Below are 18,467 nucleotides of genomic sequence, written 5' to 3'. Positions count from 1 at the left end.
TCCCCAGTGCCACCTGTTAGTGCTATATGTCCCCAGTGCCACCTGTTGTCAGTGCCATTTGTCCCCAGTGCCATCTGTCATCAGTGCCATGTATAAGTGCCATCTGTCATCAGTGCCACATGTCATCAGTGACACATAGTGCCATCTGTCATCAGTGCCACATATTAGTGCCATCTGTCATCAGTGCCACGTATCAGTGCCATTTGTCATCAGTGCCACCTGTCAGTGTCACGTGCCATCTGTTGTCAGTGTCACGTGTCATCAATGCCACTTATCAGTGCCATCTGTCATTAGTGTCACGCGTCATCGGTGCCACATATTAGTGCCATCTGTCATTGGTGCCACGTATTACTGCCACGTATTAGTGCCATCTGTCATCAGTGCCATGTATTAGTGCCATCTGTCATCAGTGCCACGTATTAGTGCCACGTGTCATCAGTGCCACGTATAAGTGCCATCTGTCATCAGTGCCACGTATAAGTGCCATCTGTCATCAGTGCCACGTATAAGTGCCATCTGTCATCAGTGCTCCGTGTCATCAGTGCCACGTATGTGTCATCATTGGCACGTATCAGTGCCATCTGTCATCAGTGCCACATTTTAGTGTCATCTGTCATCAGTGCCCCGTGTCATCAGTGCCACATATGTGTCATCATTGGCACGTATCAGTGCCATCTGTCATCAGTGTCACGTGTCATTGTCCTGGTGCTCCAGGGCCTTCAAAAATGTAATAGGTAGTCAACAAGTTAGATGTGTAATTTATGCTCCTAGAACACCTGATGGCGCTCCCTGCATGTTGGGCCTCTCTTTGTGGCCAGGCTGTGAAAAAGTCCCACACATGTGGTATTGTAATACTCAGGAGGAGTAGCAGAATTTTTTGGGGGGTGTCATTTGTGGTATACACATACCATGTAAGAAAAATAACCTATTACAATGACAATTTTGTGGAAAAAAAATTAAAAAAATAAAAAATCTTAATTTTGCAAAGAATTGTGGGAAAAAAATGACAACATCAAAAAGCTCACCATGCCTCTTACTAAATACCTTGGAATGTCTACTTTCCAAAAAGGGGTCATTTGGGGGGTATTTGTACTTTCCTGACTTGTTCGGGTCACAAGAAGTGAGATAGTCCACCAGTACATCAGATGTGATCAATTTTGTATGATTCGCACCACAGCTTGTAGACTCTCTAACTTTTACAAAGACCAAATAATATCCACTAATTTGGGTTATTTTTACCAAAGATATGTAGCAGTATAAATTGTGGCCAAAATTTATGAAGAAAAATTAATAATTTGCATAATTCTGTCACAGAAACAAAGAAATATGCGTTTTTTTTCAAAATTTTCAGTCTTTTTTCATTTATAGCGCAAAAAATAAAAACACCAGAGGTGATCAAATACCACCAAAAGAAAGCTCTATTTGTGGGAAAAAAAAGGACAAAAAATGAATTTGGGTACAATGTTGCATGACTGAGTAATTGTCATTCAAAGTGTGAGAGCACCGAAAGCTGAAAATTGGTCTGAGCAGGAAGGGTGTTTAAGTGCCCAGTAAGCAAGTGCATATAGTTTGCGCTGATCACCTTTTTTATTTATTTTTGTTTAAGTGCATGGTATACACTTTAGGTCTAGCAGCAATCTAACCGACATACCACATTCGGATATTTTTCACTTTGATAGCGCGAGGGAACCCCATTTTTCTATAACCCTGTAGCAGTACAACTGCTATAGAGCGGTCAGCAAGTGGTTAAAGTATATTTTTACTTTTCCAGTCAAATTTGAGAAAACTCCACAATATGTTTATGTGTTCCCATTCATACAGCATACCTAAAAATAATAATAAAAAAAATATTTTGACTGGTGCACTTTCCTAGGACAGACAGGGGATTATTTACTAAACCAAAATCAGTCTCACTTCTGCATCAGCTTCAAGATTTTATTGCCAAAGCTTAACAAGCTTTTTCGTTTCTATGCACAAGTGAGACTGATTTTGCACTCTCCAGCTTTAGTAAATAAACCCCACAAAAACGTGCATTTAGGTGCTTGGGTACTCTGATGGGCTGGAGACAGGTGCTTGGGAATTCTGATGGGCTGCAGATGGGTACTTGGGTACTCTGATGGGCTGCAGAAAGGTACTTGGGTACTCCAATGGGCTGCAGATAGGTACTCAGGTACTCTGAAGGGCTAGTGACAGGTACTTGGCTACTCCAATGGGCTGGTGACAGGTACTTGGTTACTCTGATGGGCTGCAGAAAGGTACTTGGGTACTCCAATGGGCTGCAGATAGGTACTCAGGTACTCTGATGGGCTAGTGACAGGTACTTGGCTACTCCAATGGGCTGGTGATAGGTACTTGGTTACTCTGATGGGCTGGTGACAGGTACTCGGGTACTCTGATGGGGTGCTGGTGACAGGTACTCGGGTGCACTGATGGGCCGGAGACAGGTACTCAGGTACTCTGATGGGCTGGTGACAAGTATTCTGATGCTGGTGACAGGTACTCTGATGCTGGTGACAGGTACTCTGATGGGCTGTGACAAGTATGCTGGGGGGCTGTGACAGATACCCTTTATTTGGGGGAGATCAGGCACTGTGCTTTTACTTTTACCTTCCAGATCTCCCCTTCACACAGTGAGGAAGAGAACCCGGAAACAGCATTGTTGACATTTGTGACTGGCTGTGAATGGACACAGCCGATCACGTGGTAAAGAGCCAATTTCACTGGCTCTTTACCCTGATCAGGGATAGGCTATGCCCGAGGGACATGCTTCATCCCTGATCACCGTCCACCCAGGATGGGAGGGTGTTTCTGCTGGTGTAATTTTACTATGGCCCAATATAGAAGTAGTTAAGCACAGACAGGGGATTTTAATCTGGCTGTGAAGTCTGAAACATCTGAACGTGCATCCTAAATTTTTGTTCTAGTTCCAAGACTTGCTTGGTAGTAGAAGCCAGCAGATGATGGTCCCTGGGCCTGAGTCTTTAAAATCATGTCAGCAATGGCAGCTCTTATATTTTTAGCCTCACTGGTTCACCTAAACTGCTTAAATGTGTTATTGCAGGAAGAAACCAGCATTGGTTGGGAGGGTGATGACCCTTTTTTGTGACAGTTACTGAAGGTGTCAGTTTTGGAAGGACTCTGCTGGATATAATTATTTTGCCTTCTTCTTAAAACATCTGGGTCTATGTTCTTCTATGGTCCTGGTTTGGCCCCGGGTCATTGGCTTTTTTAGACGACCAACTAAGAAATGTGGAGAGCACACCCCCCTTCCCCAATCCAGGCTGTGACTTATGCCGCGTACACACGAGCGGACTGTATGGCGTACTTAGTCCGTCATACAATCCGACGGACAGTCCGTCATACTTTACACTGAACGGACTTGACCACACACGGATGCACAAACAGTCCGTCGAAAGCTTGTGCGATGACGTGTACAGCACGTACGACAGGACTAGAAATAGGAAGTCCAATACACAGCAAAGCACCCTTCCGCCGTGTAAATCCTTTCTGGGCATGCGCCATTCTTAGTCCGTCTAACTAGCATACTGACGAGCGGATTGTCCGCTGAAACCAAAGTATGACGGACAGAATTTCGAAAAATCCGAAATTCTTAGTACGCCAGACTGCACGCTGAAAAAGTCAGCTGAAGCCCACACACGAGCGGACTGTCAGCTGAAATGTGTTTCGACGGACTAAGTACGCCATACAGTCCGCCCGTGTGTACGCGGCATTACGTTGCTCATCACATGCTCCAAGTGAGGACATAATCTTGAGGGAACTGCCTGCCAGGACCCACAAAAACTGGAGAATAGTAAACTTGACAGTTTCAGATAAAATTGTGTTTTTCTACTTTCTACTTTAAGCGCCTCCATGGGTTAAAATAATACATATGAAGATACTGTAACTTAGAACATCACATTTATATGGAAACATTTGTTTCAGCTTTAAAAAAGTTACATAGATACTAGTGTATGGGTGTTAAGAAGTAGCATAGCTTCTTTGCTGTTTTAATTGGTCTAGGAGGGCTTACACTATTCCTAGTGAACATGTTGTAAAGTGTACTGTAGTTGGTTTCAAAAAGAGTATCCTTTGGGCAGAAAAGGGGGGCTGGAGTACATGTAAAGGAAAGCCAAATATGTTCGTTGCAAGCAAAGGCATGTATTAGGTTGACCATTGGACAAAAGTTGGCCGTACACAAGTAGATTAGTATGAAAATTCTCATCAGTACCTCAGTACTGAAAGTACTTCAAAGTTTCATTTGTTTTTAACATACAATTTTGGAATTTACCAGTATGTAATTTCCTAAATGAAAAACACATTCACTGTTAGAAATTTGTTCATTCAAGAAAAATATTAAATCTCACTTTTATCATCACTATGGTTGAAAATGGCCATTGATTTGACCCCAAAAACATTTTTTTAAAGAATATCTTCAAGTGTATGGCCAGCTATAGAAACCATTTTTTAATGCAAGAAGTGAATCTCCTGTTAAGCAGATTTCGGTGGCACACTGGGGTGATCAACAAGGCCTATAAATCACCAGAGATGGTTAAGTACTGTTGGGTTCTATCCATAGAACATTCTCTCCAAATACTTGAGATCAACTGAAAGACACACATTTAAGTTATTCTTTGTTATCAGGGGGCTTCTGTTTTGCTACTCTCCATTTGTCAAGTGCCTTTCTGATGATCAAGTTGAAAATATTGACATTTGCTGAAGCTGAGACACCAACCGTTTTCTTGGAAGTAGTTTTAAGAGCTTTGTGACTTTGGTTGCATTATTGGAGACATTTTGGCCAACTGGCCAATCCTGGGAGGAATCACCGCTGTTCAAGTGTTTTCCATTTGAAGATTATGGTTCTCACTGTCATTAAGTGGCATCCCAGGTCCTTAGAAGTACCTTTTTAGCCATCTCCAGACTGATAGATCAACAGCTTTTTTTTCTGATCTCTTCAGGAATTCCCTTTGATCATGGAGTAGTGTGCTTGTTGGATCTTGGTTCTGGCAACTTAAATCTGTTGGAAAGGTTCAAAATATGTGAGGTTTATGATTAAACAAAAAGTCTGGTTGTATTTAAAACTGGTTGTGCCTTTTCAACTTCTCCACTTGAGATGATTTTTTGTAAAACTAGCCAACATTTTTGTTTTTATTTTACAGTGCTGATGCCCATGTCCCTATTCAGATCAGAATGTGAGAGATATATCACCAAAAGTTTTTCCAGTTAAGTAATTGGGAAAGGTATAGAACCTCTATCATGTTTTAATTGCTGCCTGTATCCCCTCACTTCCTGGCCAGATATGAAACAGAATAGCAATGAGGAACAATTTTAAGGATACAGTCAGCATTTAAAACCTAATTCGAAGGATAATAATGTATGAACCTTTAGGTGTCCCCCATAAAATGTTTCAACAGAAAGAACCAAGGAGAAAAACTGCTCACGTGGCAAAAAATACAAAAATAAACAAAAAATTCTAAAGTAACCACAGCCTTTATTCAGATGACTATACCCTTATACCCTAACCCCAGACTGACTTAAACCCTCAAATTAAAATATAATCCAACATATCCCCCGGAGGGAACCAATGTGGGATGGTAAAACTGCTATGATAATTTATGATTACTTAAGTCCTGTAAAGCTATTAATTTGGGACTTTTCCAAGCCTTCGAGACCTTGCTATGCATAAGCATTAATTCTGTTCTGCTGCTATTACTGTATTATTGCTTGCCCAAATGTTTATGCTTCTGCTTTGTTAATTATTCCTTTGTTCTTTTATTCATGCAATGCAATTTTTGTTATAGGGATTGGCACTGATGGATTATGACTTTGTAATCAAATTTTTGATTTAAGATATTTAGTAATAGCTTGTCTCAAATTAATAATTTTAGAAGACTTGACTGGGCATGGGTATTGTCATAGCAGTTATACCATCTCTCATTTGTACCCTCCAGGGAATATGGAGGATTATATTTAAATTTGAGGATTTCATTCTGGGGTTAGGGTACAATGGTACAGTCATTTGAATAAAGGCTTTTGGTTATTTTTTATTTTTGCCACATGCACAATTGTTTTTTTTTTTAATGCAGTTTTTATTTTATCCAGCTGTATTTACTAGTGCAACTTAGAATATCCAAGTGAACACCAACATGCCAGAAAAAGAAATTCAAAAACAGAATCACTGAACTGGAAAAAGGATCACCCCCTTATGTCGTTATTTTATCAGGCCACATGCTGCTTTAGTTACAGCCTTTTGTCTGTTGAGATATGTCTCTATTAACTTTGCACATCTAGACTTCTTTGCAGAACTGCTCAAATTCAGCTAAATTTGATAGTGAGCATTGGTGGACAGCAGTTTTCAAGTCATTCCACAGATTTTCAATGGGGTTTAAAGGGTTGTAAACCCTTGTGTTTTTTCACCTTAATGCATCTTATGCATTAAGGTGAAAAAACTTCTGACAGTGACTGCTCCCCAGCCCCCCATTTTACTCACATGAGCCCTTCGATCCCTCGGTGGAGATGCGCTGTACCTCTCTGGCCGTGATTCTCAGCTCTTGCTTGGATAGATCGATAGCAGCGCAGCCATTGGCTCCCACTTCTGAAATCCAATGACGCAGGCTCCAGGGGGCGGGGCCGAGTCCTGCATTCTGTGTCTATGGATGCAAATGTTGGACTCGGGAGCTTGCTCGCAAGGTAACACCCCAGGAAAGCGCTTTTCCTAGGGGTTTATACGATGCGGAGAGGAGCTGATAGTGCCGCCGTTGGACCCCAGAAGACGACGATCGGGGCCACGGGGCAAAACAAACTGTACAGTGGAGGTATGACATGTTTGTTATAAAAAAAAAAAATATTAGTCTTTACAACCACTTTAAGTCTGGTGTCTGACTAGGCCAGGCAAGGACGTTCACCTTTTTCTCGTTCAACCACTGTGTGGTCATTTTTGCTGTGTGCTTTGGGTCATTGTCATAATGGAAGTTAAACCTTCTTCCCATAGACAACCTTCTGGCAGAGGGCAGCAGATTTTCCTCAATAATTTGATGGTACTTTGCCCCATCCATATTTCCGTCTATCCTGACAGGAAAAAAAAAAACATGCAATATAGAAGCTGGGTCATAAGCTATATATAAATGCACCCTTTATCATGTAAGCAGATAATCACAGATAAGTAATTTGGAAGAGTAAATATTTTGCAGAAATTTTTTGCTATCTTTTATGCACCATTTATTGTGCATCTCGGAAGGGTAGAGACCGCCACCTAGTGGTTTGAGATAAAACATGAGCAAGGACTGCAAGACAAATAAACAGACATAATAATGGGAACCTCAGTTTCTGTCCATTCCCAACAAATGGTGAACTTTCAGTATGCAAACAACCCTATGACATGTAAACAACATTGCACATCTCAGAACGCAGAGTGTTCTATTTTGAAGCTCAAGTGTCCCAAATGTAACAACATGTTACTTTGTTGTTGTAATAGTAGTCAGCAATTTCACAGTGACCTTAAAGTGCATGTGTGGCCTACACACAGAGGAAGTAGACATTTTGGGCTGATTTATGATTCATGAGAATGTCTCTATCAAATTTGCTTAGCAGCAATCATCCTTCTTACGTTCCAGAGGTATTGCAGGAAAATATGCATCTTTAGCACTGCTGTTTAAAATATGTTCTGCTGCAGAAGTCAAATACACTACTAGGTATGCCACATTTTTACTGTGATCTTTAAAGTGGTAGTAAACCACAGCTAAGTCCATAAGAAGGCTTTGCATTCAGGGCTATTTGCAATATATGTCTCAAGCGTATCTCGCGTGGCCAAAACATCAGCCGCTTGGGCACCACATGCTTGACCAGACATATGTTGACCTGCCATGCAGTTCGTTGGCAAGCGTACCTTAAAGACCCACACCAAAGAACAAAGCGGACCTCTCCTTGCTCCTCATCAGCTGTGATCTCCAACCCCACTATACTTTCAGTCCTCTCTGAAACCTGCACTGAGAGGAATGAAGGTGTAGAGTTAGGTGTGTCACAGCCAAGTACTTGCGGGCACTCTGCTAGCAGTACACCGACGTCCGATTGTACCAGGCAAATTTCCCTGCCCCAGCTGCTGGACCATCAACATGCCCAGCAGTTGAATGCTAGCTTGGCTAAATTGCTAGCACTTCAACTGCTGCTTTTTCAGTTGGTAGACTCGACCCCCTTCTGTGAGTTTGCGCAATGTGCGGTTCCTCAGTGGCAGGTTCCCAAACGCCACTTTTTCTCACGGAAGGCGATTCCGGCTCTCTACCGGCATGTGGAAGGCAATGTCCATGCCTCGCTGGACAGTGCGGTCAGCGGTATGGTGCATATTACCGCTGACACATGTAGAGGTCGACCGATATATCGGCCGGCCGATATATCGGCCGATATTTGCCGTTTTTTAAATAATCGGCATCCGCCGATTTGTGCTGATAAAAAGCCGATTTAGAACTACAGCGGGACTTAGACTGACTTCTATACAGAAGTCATTTCAAAGTTGACTGAGTCGTCATAGCAACCGTTTTCCTCCACTCTGGGCAGGCTGCCAAGAAAAGAACAGAAAGATACAATGTTTACACTTGAATGAATTAAGTCATCTCAGTGTGTAGAAGTTCTCAGTTTAACCATTTAAAGACTAAATTTTTTCTGACACTTGTTGCTTACAAGTAAAAATCCTGTATTTTCTGCCAGAAAATCACTTAGACCCCCCCAAAAATGATATATATTTTTTTAGCAGAGATCCTAGGGAATAAAATAGCGGTTGTTGCAATATTTTATGTCACACAGCATTTGCACAGAGGTCTTTCAAATGCATTTTTTTGGGAAAAAAATACACCATTTAAAAAATAAAAATAAAATAAAAACAGTAAAGTTAGCCCATTTTTTTTTTTTTTTTGTCCAAAAGTTTTGACTACCTGTTTTTATTTAATATATATATATATATATATATATATATATTTTTTTTTTTATCTAAATCATACATACAAGTAAACTGATTGGAGGTTTGTTTTGTTTAATAAATGTTTAAGTGTAAGAAATTTTCTGTATCACGTATGAAGGCCGCTTTCACACTGGAGCGGGCAGGCGTTGATGGTAAAACGCAAGTTTTAGCGGCTCTTTACCATCATTTTAGCGGTGCTATTTGGCTGCTAGTGGGGCACATATAACCCAGCTAGCGGCCAAGGAAGAGGTTAAATGAGCCCATGAAGCACCGCTGCCAAATCGCATTGCATGCGATCCGGCAGTGGTGCCCATTCATATCAATGGGCAGGAGTGGTGGAGGAGCGGTATACACCACTCCAAACGTGCTACTTGCAGGACTTTTTTTTAAGATCCTGCCAGCGCATCGCCTCAGTGTGAAAGCACTCTGTCTTTCACGCAGACTGCAGGGGAGCCATTTTACAGGCACTTTACAGGCGCTATTTTTAGCCCAAAAGCGCCTTAAAACGCCCCAGTGGGAAAGGTGTGTTAGATCAAGGGGGATTAAAAATAAATAAATAAAATAAAATCGGCCTAAAATATCGGCCCAAAAAAATCGGCATCATATATCGGCTATCGGCCGCCATGATTTCTAAATATCGGCATCGGCCAGAGAAAAACCCATATCGGTCGACCTCTAGACACATGGTCCAGCAGGCATGGACAGGGACGTTACCTATCTTTTTCACGGCACATTGGGTCACTCTTCTGGCAGCTGGGAAGGATGCAGGACAAGGTACAGTAGTGTTAGAGGTTGTTCCACCACCACGCCTACAAAATGCTACTACTGGTTGTGACACACCTCTCTCCTCCGCCCCTCCTGTTCTTCTTCCTCCATGGCCACTTCCTGTGCTTTGTCCTCAGAACCAGCGGTGCTCCGTAGGCGTTCAAGGGGCTATGCAAGTACGCAGGCAAAAAGATGCCATAACGTGTTTGGGCTGGTGTGCTTGGGGGACAGGAGCCACACTGGGGCAGATATTCTGTCAGCTCTGCAGGGGCAGGCTGAGAGGTGGTTGATGCCACGTCAGGTTAAGCCAGGAATGGTGGTTTGCAACAATGGCACCAACCTCTCCGCCCTCCGAGAGGGAAAACTGACCCATGGGCCCTGTCTGGCTCACATGCTTAACTTGGTAGTGCAGCGGTTCTTGGGCAGGTACCCGGGCTTACAGGATGTCCTGAGGCAGGCCAGGAAAGTGTGTTAATTTCTGCCGGTCATATAATGCCAGTGCTCAGCTGGCTGTGCTCCAAAAGGAGTTGAACCTGCCCAAGAACCGCCTTATCTGACATGCCCACCAGGTGGAACTCAACATTGGCCATGCTGCAGTGGCTGCACATGCAGCAGAGGGCCATCAATGAGTACACGTGTGACTATGGCACCAGGACAGGATCAGGGGAGCTCAGTTGCATGCACTGTCCTGTCACCATTTGAGGAGACCACGAGGATGGTGAGCAGTGACAGTGCATGCATCAGTGACACTGTACCTCTTGTCCACCTGTTGGAGCACACGCTGTGTGGAAAAATGGACAGGGCTAGGGATGAGCTTGGTGTTCGAGTCGAACATACGTTCGACTCAAACATCGGCTGTATGCACGTTCGGCGAATAACGAACATTATGGGCCATTCGCGACAAATTCGTGTGGCGCTCATGGCCCACAATGCACTGCACCATCGCAGTGCATTGCTGGCTCATGATTAGACAAGCATGCACTGTGACCCCGCATGCTTGGCCAATCACAGCGCCGGCAGCGAGGAGAGCCATGATTGGCCACAGGGAGGATGCCTGTGGCAAATCATAGCTCAGGCTGTGTAGTACACGCCCCACACTTTATAAGGTCGCCAGCGCGGCGGCCTTGTGTAGTGTGTTGGCGTCTGTAGGAGTTAGTGGGTGTTCTCTGTGCACCTTCAACACAGTATACACCGTTCGTTATCGACCGATTTAGTGTTCTTGCTCTTCTGTAATTGAGCTTTCAGCCATCTGCAGGAGATTGTGGGTGTTGTCTGTGTGCCCTGAGCGCAGTATACACCATTATCCAGCGATTTGGCATTCTTGCTCTTCTGTAATTGAGCTTTCATCACCTGTAGGAGATTGTAGGTGTTGTCTGCGTGCCCTGACCGCAGTATACACCATTATCCACCTATATAGCTAGCTATATTGCTCTTCTGTAATTGAGCTTTCAGTCAGCTTTAGGAGATTGTGGGTGTTGTCTGCCTGCCCTGACCGCAGTATACACCATTATCCACCTATATAGCTAGCTATATTGCTCTTCTGTAATTGAGCTTTCAGTCAGCTGTAGGAGATTGTGGGTGTTGTCTGCGTGCCCTGACCGCAGTATACACCATTATCCACCTATATAGCTAGCTATATTGCTCTTCTGTAATTGAGCTTTCAGTCAGCTGTAGGAGATTGTGTGTGTTGTCTGCGTGCCCTGACCGCAGTATACACCATTATCCACCTATATAGCTAGCTATATTGCTCTTCTGTAATTGAGCTTTCAGTCAGCTGTAGGAGATTGTGGGTGTTGTCTGCGTGCCCTGACCGCAGTATACACCATTATCCACCTATATTGCTGGTTTTCCCATCTTCCTTCAGCCCATTACTATGTCTGGAAGGCCAACAAGGAGAGGCAGACAGGCATGAGCCGATAAAAGAGGGAAAGCAGGCTCTGTGTCTAGAGACAACAGTGCTGGTCGTGGACGCGGTGCAACATCATCAGCACATGGCCATGGGACACGCTTGTCCTTATTTTCGGCAGCTGGACGTGTTGAGCGGCATCATGCCGAAGACTTGGTAGAGTGGATGACCAAGCCCTCTTCATCCTCCTCATCTTCTCTCACCCAGGCTCAGGGTACTAGCAAAGCAGCTGCCAACGCATCGTCTTCCCTCGTCTCAATGTCATCATCAGTGATTCTTCCCCTAGACCCACCACATCCTCCTGAGGAGTCCCCTGAACTCTTTGAGCACAGTGTTGGGTACATGCTCCAGGAGGATGCCCAGTGTTTTGTAGGCTCTGATGATGATACTCAGCTAGAGGAAGGCAGTAGCGTTAGCGCAGAGAGAGGGGATGCTCAAGGAGGACAGCAATCTGGCAGTCATGTTCCACAAGCTGAAGCATACTGCCAGGTTTGCTCCAGGGATGAAGAGGGAGGGGATGATGAGGGCACTGACTCCTCATGGGTGCCTGGTAGGTGAGAGGAGGAGGCACATCTCCAACAAGGCAGGATGCCCTCCGGAGGCCAGCTTAGGGGCAGCACACCAACTGAATCACACCGCAGAGCTCTGCCTGTGCAGGGTGCTGCCTCTGCACGTTATTCTAAAAGTTCTTTGGTGTGAGCCTTTTTTTGAGACAAGTGCATCAGATCGCACCGCTGCTATTTGCAACATATGTCTCAAGCGTATTTTGTGTTGCCAAAACATCAGCCGCTTGGGCACCACATGCCACCAGACATATGTTGACCTGCCATGCAGCACATTGGCAAGTGTACCTCAAAGACCCACACCAAAGAACAAAGCGGACCTCTCCTTGCTCCTCATCAGCTGGGATCTCCAACCCCACTAGACCTTCAGTCCTCTCTGAAACCTGCTCTGAGAGGAATGAAGGAGTAGAATTAGGTGTGTCACAGCCAAGTGCTTGCGGGCACTCTGCTAGCAGTACACCCACGTCCGATTAAAGCAGGCAAATTTCCCTGCCCCAGCTGCAGGACCGTCGAAAGAAGTTTACTCTCAGCCATCCACATGCCCAGCGGTTGAATGCTAGCTTGGCTAAATTGCTAGCACTTCAACTGCTGCCTTTTCAGTTGGTAGACTCGGCCCCCTTCCGTAAGTTTGTACACTGTGCGTGTCATGGTTATGCAGTGATCTTCCTGTGTTTGCTTACCTCCCCTCATGTGTTCAGACTAGAGGCCAGCCACCTCCCCCTTGTTGTTTTTTTATAACCTCTCCTCTAACTATGTCTCCACCCCAGGCCCTATCAGGGAGCCCTATATTAACCTGTGCACTGCAGGCCATCAGTGCTGATCAACCATTGTGTATACCTTTGTGTGTTAGCTTCCTGTTTCCTGCCGTGTGCTCTTCTACTGGTTTCCGTTACCGACTTTGGCGTGTTTTGACTATCCCTGTTTGCCTGTGATCCTGACCTTTTGGCGTGTCCCTGACTATTCTTGTCTGCTTGTGGCCCCGACCTGGCTTTGTCCCTCACCATCCCTATCCTCCTGTTGCCTACTGTGGGTGTGAGCTGGGGGACCCTGGGGGTCGCGACCTGGAGCCAGTTGCAGCCAAGTCCATCCTCACCACCAGAGGCGCTGGTGAACACCTGCTGGCTCTTAGACTCCGCGCCCCAGGAAATCTTACGCTCTAACCCCAGTGGGATCAGTCAGCCGTAGGGTCCACAACCTTGCGGTGCACTCCTGATCCCTTCGGTGTGCATCTGTCACCTCGCCTCAAGGTGACCTGACAGTGCGGTTCCTCAGTGGCAGGTCCCCAAACGCCACTTTTTCTCACGGAAGGCGATTCCGGCTCTCTACCGGCATGTGGAAGGCAATGTCCTTGCCTCGCTGGACAGGGCGGTCAGCGGTAAGGTGCATTTTACCGCTGACTCATGGTCCAGCAGGCACGGACAGGGACATTGCCTGTCTTTTACGGCCCATTGGGTCACTGTTCTGGCAGCTGGGAAGGATGCAGGACAAGGTGCAGTAGTGTTGGAGGTTGTTCCACCATCACGCCTCCAAAATGCTACTACTTGTTGTGACACACCTCTCCCCTCCACCCCCTCCTCTTCTTCTTCCTCCATGGCCTCTTCCAGTGCTCTGTCCTCAGAACCAGCGGTGCTCCGTAGGCGTTCAAGGGGCTACGCAAGTACGCAGGCAAAAAGATGCCATGCCGTGCTTGCACTGATTTGTTTGGGGGACAGGAGCCACACTGGGGCAGATATTTTGTCAGCTCTGCAGGGGCAGGCCAAGAGGTGGTTGATGCCACGCTAGCTTAAGCCAGGATTGGTGGTTTGTGACAATGGCACCAACCTCCTCTCCGCCCTCTGACAGTGACAACTGACCCATGTGCCCTGTGTGGCTCACGTCCTTAACTTGGTGGTGCAGCGGTTCTTGGGCAGGTACCCGGGCTTACAGGATGTCCTGAAGCAGGCCAGGAAAGTATGTGTGCATTTCCGCCGATCATTTAATGCCTGTGCTCGGCTGGCTGAGCTCCAAAAGGAGTTGAACCTGCCCAGGAACCGCCTTACATGTGAGATGCCCACCAGGTGGAACGCAACGTTGGCCATGCTGCAGCGGCTGCACACGCAGCAGAGGGCCATCATGAGTACCTGTGCGAATACGGCACCAGGACAGGGTCAGGGGAGCTCGGTTTTTTCTCACCTCACTAGTGGGGCATGATCGGGGATGCATGCACTGTCCTGTCACCATTTGAGGAGGCCACAAGGATGGTGAGCAGTGACAGTGCATGCATCAGTGACACTGTACCTCTTGTCCACGTTTTGTACCATACGCTGTGTGAAATAATGGACAGAGCAATTGAGGCAGAACAGAGGCAGGAAGAGGAGGACTTCCTTGCCTCTCAAGGCCCCCTTTATCCAGACAGTGTTCCTGCTGTCCCACCCATCACACAGGACGAGGAGGAGGAGGAGGATTGTGTCAGCATGGAGGTGGAGGCTGGCACTCAGCATCAGCAGCAGTCTTGTAGGGATGATTTACAGTCCCAAGAAACCTGTGGACTTGTACGTGGCTGGGAGGAGGTAGCTGCGGATCATGTTGTCCTTAGTGACCCAGAGGACTCCGGACCGAATACCTCAGCTAACCTACGCTGCATGCCCCCCCCCCCCCCGATCCTGCAAAGCCTGCGGAAGGCTATTCTTTGGATCAAGGAGAGGGACCATTACTGGCTGGCCACTCTCCTTGATCCACGATACAAGGGTAAGGTTGCCGACCTTATCTTGCCGTCGCAGAGGGAGCAGAGGATGAGACATCTCCGGGAGGCCTTGCAGAAAGGTCTGTGCAACGCGTTCCCGGAGACTGGGAGGTTACAAACTCCTGGTTCTGGACAACGTGTTGCTGAGGCATCGGTCAGAAGGAGCGGTGGAGAAAGTGGCCATCTGACCGATGCGTTCAGACAGTTTTTTAGTCCGCAGCCCCAAGGTATGATCGGTTCCAGCAACCATCGCCAGCGTCTGATTTACATGGTGCAGGAATACCTAGGGGCAAGGTCAGACTTGGACACCTTTCCCACCGAAAATCCTCTGGCTTAATGGGTCTTGAGGATGGATCACTGGCCAGAGCTTGCATAGTATGCAATTGAGCTACTGGCCTGTCCTGCATCCAGCGTTTTTTGGCTGGTGGCTTGGTTACCGATCACAGGGTGCACCTGTCCACCGACTCGGTTGATCGACTGACCTTCATAAAGATGAATCAGTCTTGGATCACCTACAGCTACCAAGCACCTGAAGCTGATGTAACCGAATATTTTTTTTTTTTAAATATCACATCCCTTCAAGACTGCCTATGCTGATGCTGAGTGACTGTCCTGTGATGTTGATTGTCTATCCTCTTCCTCCTCCGCTGATATGTTGGAAGAACATTTTTGGTTCTGGGTGATACCACCAGCCCAATTTTTCAGCCCCTGTTTAACAGGGGCGTTTAATTACAATTTTTGATGCAATGCTTTGCAGCAGGGCTCATTCCTGCACCACAACTAGAGTATATGGGAGAGGTTGCAGTGTCGTGGCACCAGCACCAGTGCCTAAGGCCCAATTTTTCAGCCTCTGTTTAACGGGGACATGTAATTACAATTTTTGATGCAATGCTTTGCAGCAGGGCTCATTCCTGCACTACAACTAGAGTATATGGGAGAGGTTGCAGTGTCGTGGCACCAGCACCAGTACCTTAGGCCCAATTTTTCGGCCCCTGTTTAATAGGGGCATGTAATTACAATTCTTGATATAATATTTCACAGCAGGGCCCATTCCTGTGCCCACCGAGAGTAACTGTGAGGACTTTTAGTGTTGTGGCACCAGCATCAGCACCACAACCACCAAAGGCCCAATTTTTCTACCACTGTTCAACAATGGCATGTAATTACAATTCTTGATATAATCGTTCGCAGCAGGGCGCTCCAGAGCCCACCAAGAGTCACTTTGAGGGCTTACAACGTTGTGGTAACACCAATACCTTAGGCCTAAATTTATGCAGAGCATATAGGGCAGGCCCCTACTTTCAAACATCCAACTTACAAACATCTCCTACTTGCAAACGGAAGGCGACAACAGGAAGTGAGATGAAAAAAGAAGGACGGCAAAAAAAATTATACAGGGGTGATAACCCTTCCCTATGTTTTCCAAAAAGCTTAAAAATAGATTTTTTGACTGGAGCTACACTTTAAAAATGTACCACTTCAAAATTACAAACAGATTCTACTTAACACAACAAACCTACACAGTCCCTGTCTTGTTTGCACTGCCTGTATACTGCTGTTCTGAGTATATAGGGCCTGGGGGCCCCACACCTTTCCTTTTTTAAATTTGGGTATGGGGCTCCCCTTAATATCTGTATAAGACCCAAAGGAGCTGGTAATGGGCAGGGGGGCTAAACATGCCATTTTTCTCAATGATTTTCATCCATATTGCCGGATCCAGACATTACATTAAAACCGCAAGCAGTTTTAAATTACATTTTTCCCATTAGAAATGTCATTTTGTGGAAAGGGACTGTTCTAAACACGGGAAACACGTGCCACTTCTCAGGCATACTATAGACACCCCTAGGCATGATATTTAAAGGAATATTTCACTTTTATTTTTTCACTTTAAGCATCATTAAAATCAGTGCTCCCGAAAAAACGGACGTTTGTAAAAAAAATGTTTGCATTGATACATGTCCCTGGGGCAGGAGCCCGGTCCCCAAACCCTTTTTAGGACAATAACGTACATATTAACCTTTAAAATTAGCACTTTTGATTTTGAAAGTTTGAGTCCCATAGACTTTAATGGGGTTCTAAAGTTCCTAAGAAGGTTCTGGTGCGAACCGAACCAGGGGGTGTTTGGCTCATCCCTACTCTTCAATCAGGTATTACGCATTCACAGTATTTTCCACTGTGCAGCAGTATGAAGATCCATAGCTTCCTTTGTTCCTAATGTGTGATCATTCGTGCCTCCCACATGTAGAAGAAAGATCCTATAGTATAATACCGTTTTAAAAAGTTTTCTTTGTGCTAAACAGTAAAATCATACTCACATGTATTCTGTATGTTAAAGCTATTTGTTAAAAAACAGGAAGCCGGGATAACCCGCAATCCGTGGCTTTAACCGGAAGTGATGCAAAGATGCTAGAAACTCTACCTTACATGTTTTGTCATCAAGACGTCATTTGGGCTCCATACAGAGTAAATGTGAGTATGATTTTACTGTTTGGCACAAATAAAACTTTTTAAAAATATATTATACTATGGGAGCATCTTTCTTCTACATGTGAGAGGCATGAATGAATGTACATTAGGAACAAAGCAAGCTGTGGATCTTTACACTGCTACACAGTGACAAATACTGTGAATGCACAATACCCCTTTGAGGGGTGAGGATCTCTGGCAAGTGGAATACCTCTGGGGCAGTGTAAGGAGCACCAGCAAAAATGATATGTGATTGAAGTTCACCTGTATCTTTTGGAATACTATGATATATAATTGAAGAGCACCTGTCACTTTTTTGAATACTTATACACATTGAAGGACTGCATATATATATTCTTAAGGACTGCATTTATTTGGATTGTATATATTAATTTTAAGTATGGAAGTCACATATGAATGAAGAGCACTTGTCACTTTGAATTTTTTTTCTACATTGTGTATATTAATTGATTTTCAGCACTAGGAACTTTTTTATGTGAGCACATTATGCATTGAATTAATGCACACCAGTTTGTTACAAAGTATTAATTAGAAAGTGAGTTGGGACCACCCACACTTTAGAACACAACAACAGCGCCACACCTACAATCTTTTAAACCTAGATCTTTGTCAGAAACCATGAATCAGACCGAGACAGAAGTACATTTAAATCACACATTGTTTATTAAATAAAAATAAAAAGGTAAATAGAAAAAGCGTAGTCAAAGCATAGCCAGAGTCCAGTAACCGGATCGAGTAGTCAGCCAGGCCAGAGTTCAATAACCAGATCAGGTAATCAGCCAGGCCAGAAGTCAGGGATCCAAGTAGAGCAACAGCAAGCAGGATAAGGAGCCAGAAGGGATTCAGCAAGCCAGTCCTTAAACAGAACCGCAGGAGATGGTTACTTGTGATGTGACCAAGGCGAAGGCAGAGGTGAAGTACATCTAGCCATTTGCACAGAACCACACATAAATCTTTCTTAACAATGGCATAACACTGCAGGAGACCCACTACTGCTTTATAACTGCATCTTACTGATCATGCTAATGTACCCTGAGCTGTAGAAATGATCATTTCAAGCAGGGGATCCCTGAA

The 18,467-nt window shown here is 45.1% G+C and overlaps 1 protein-coding gene across 1 annotated transcript in view; it reads right to left on the bottom strand.

Annotated features, from left to right (window-relative positions):
• Positions 1–2,784: 2,784 nt before the first annotated feature.
• The window catches only part of SLC25A37 (solute carrier family 25 member 37), a 65,374-nt gene continuing 49,691 nt past the window's right edge, over positions 2,785–18,467 (bottom strand). The window contains exon 4 of the mRNA XM_077469719.1: positions 2,785–5,014. Coding sequence (XP_077325845.1) covers positions 4,890–5,014 — 125 coding nt within the window. The 3' untranslated portion in view covers positions 2,785–4,889. The remainder of the gene's footprint in view (positions 5,015–18,467) is intronic.

The sequence above is a fragment of the Lithobates pipiens genome, unplaced genomic scaffold, assembly GCF_037356315.1.
Source record: "Lithobates pipiens isolate NorthernLeopardFrog02 unplaced genomic scaffold, aLitPip1_a1.2 Scaffold_8, whole genome shotgun sequence".
Classification (NCBI taxonomy): Eukaryota; Metazoa; Chordata; class Amphibia; order Anura; family Ranidae; genus Lithobates; species Lithobates pipiens.
This window is presented reverse-complemented; position numbering and strand designations above follow the sequence as displayed.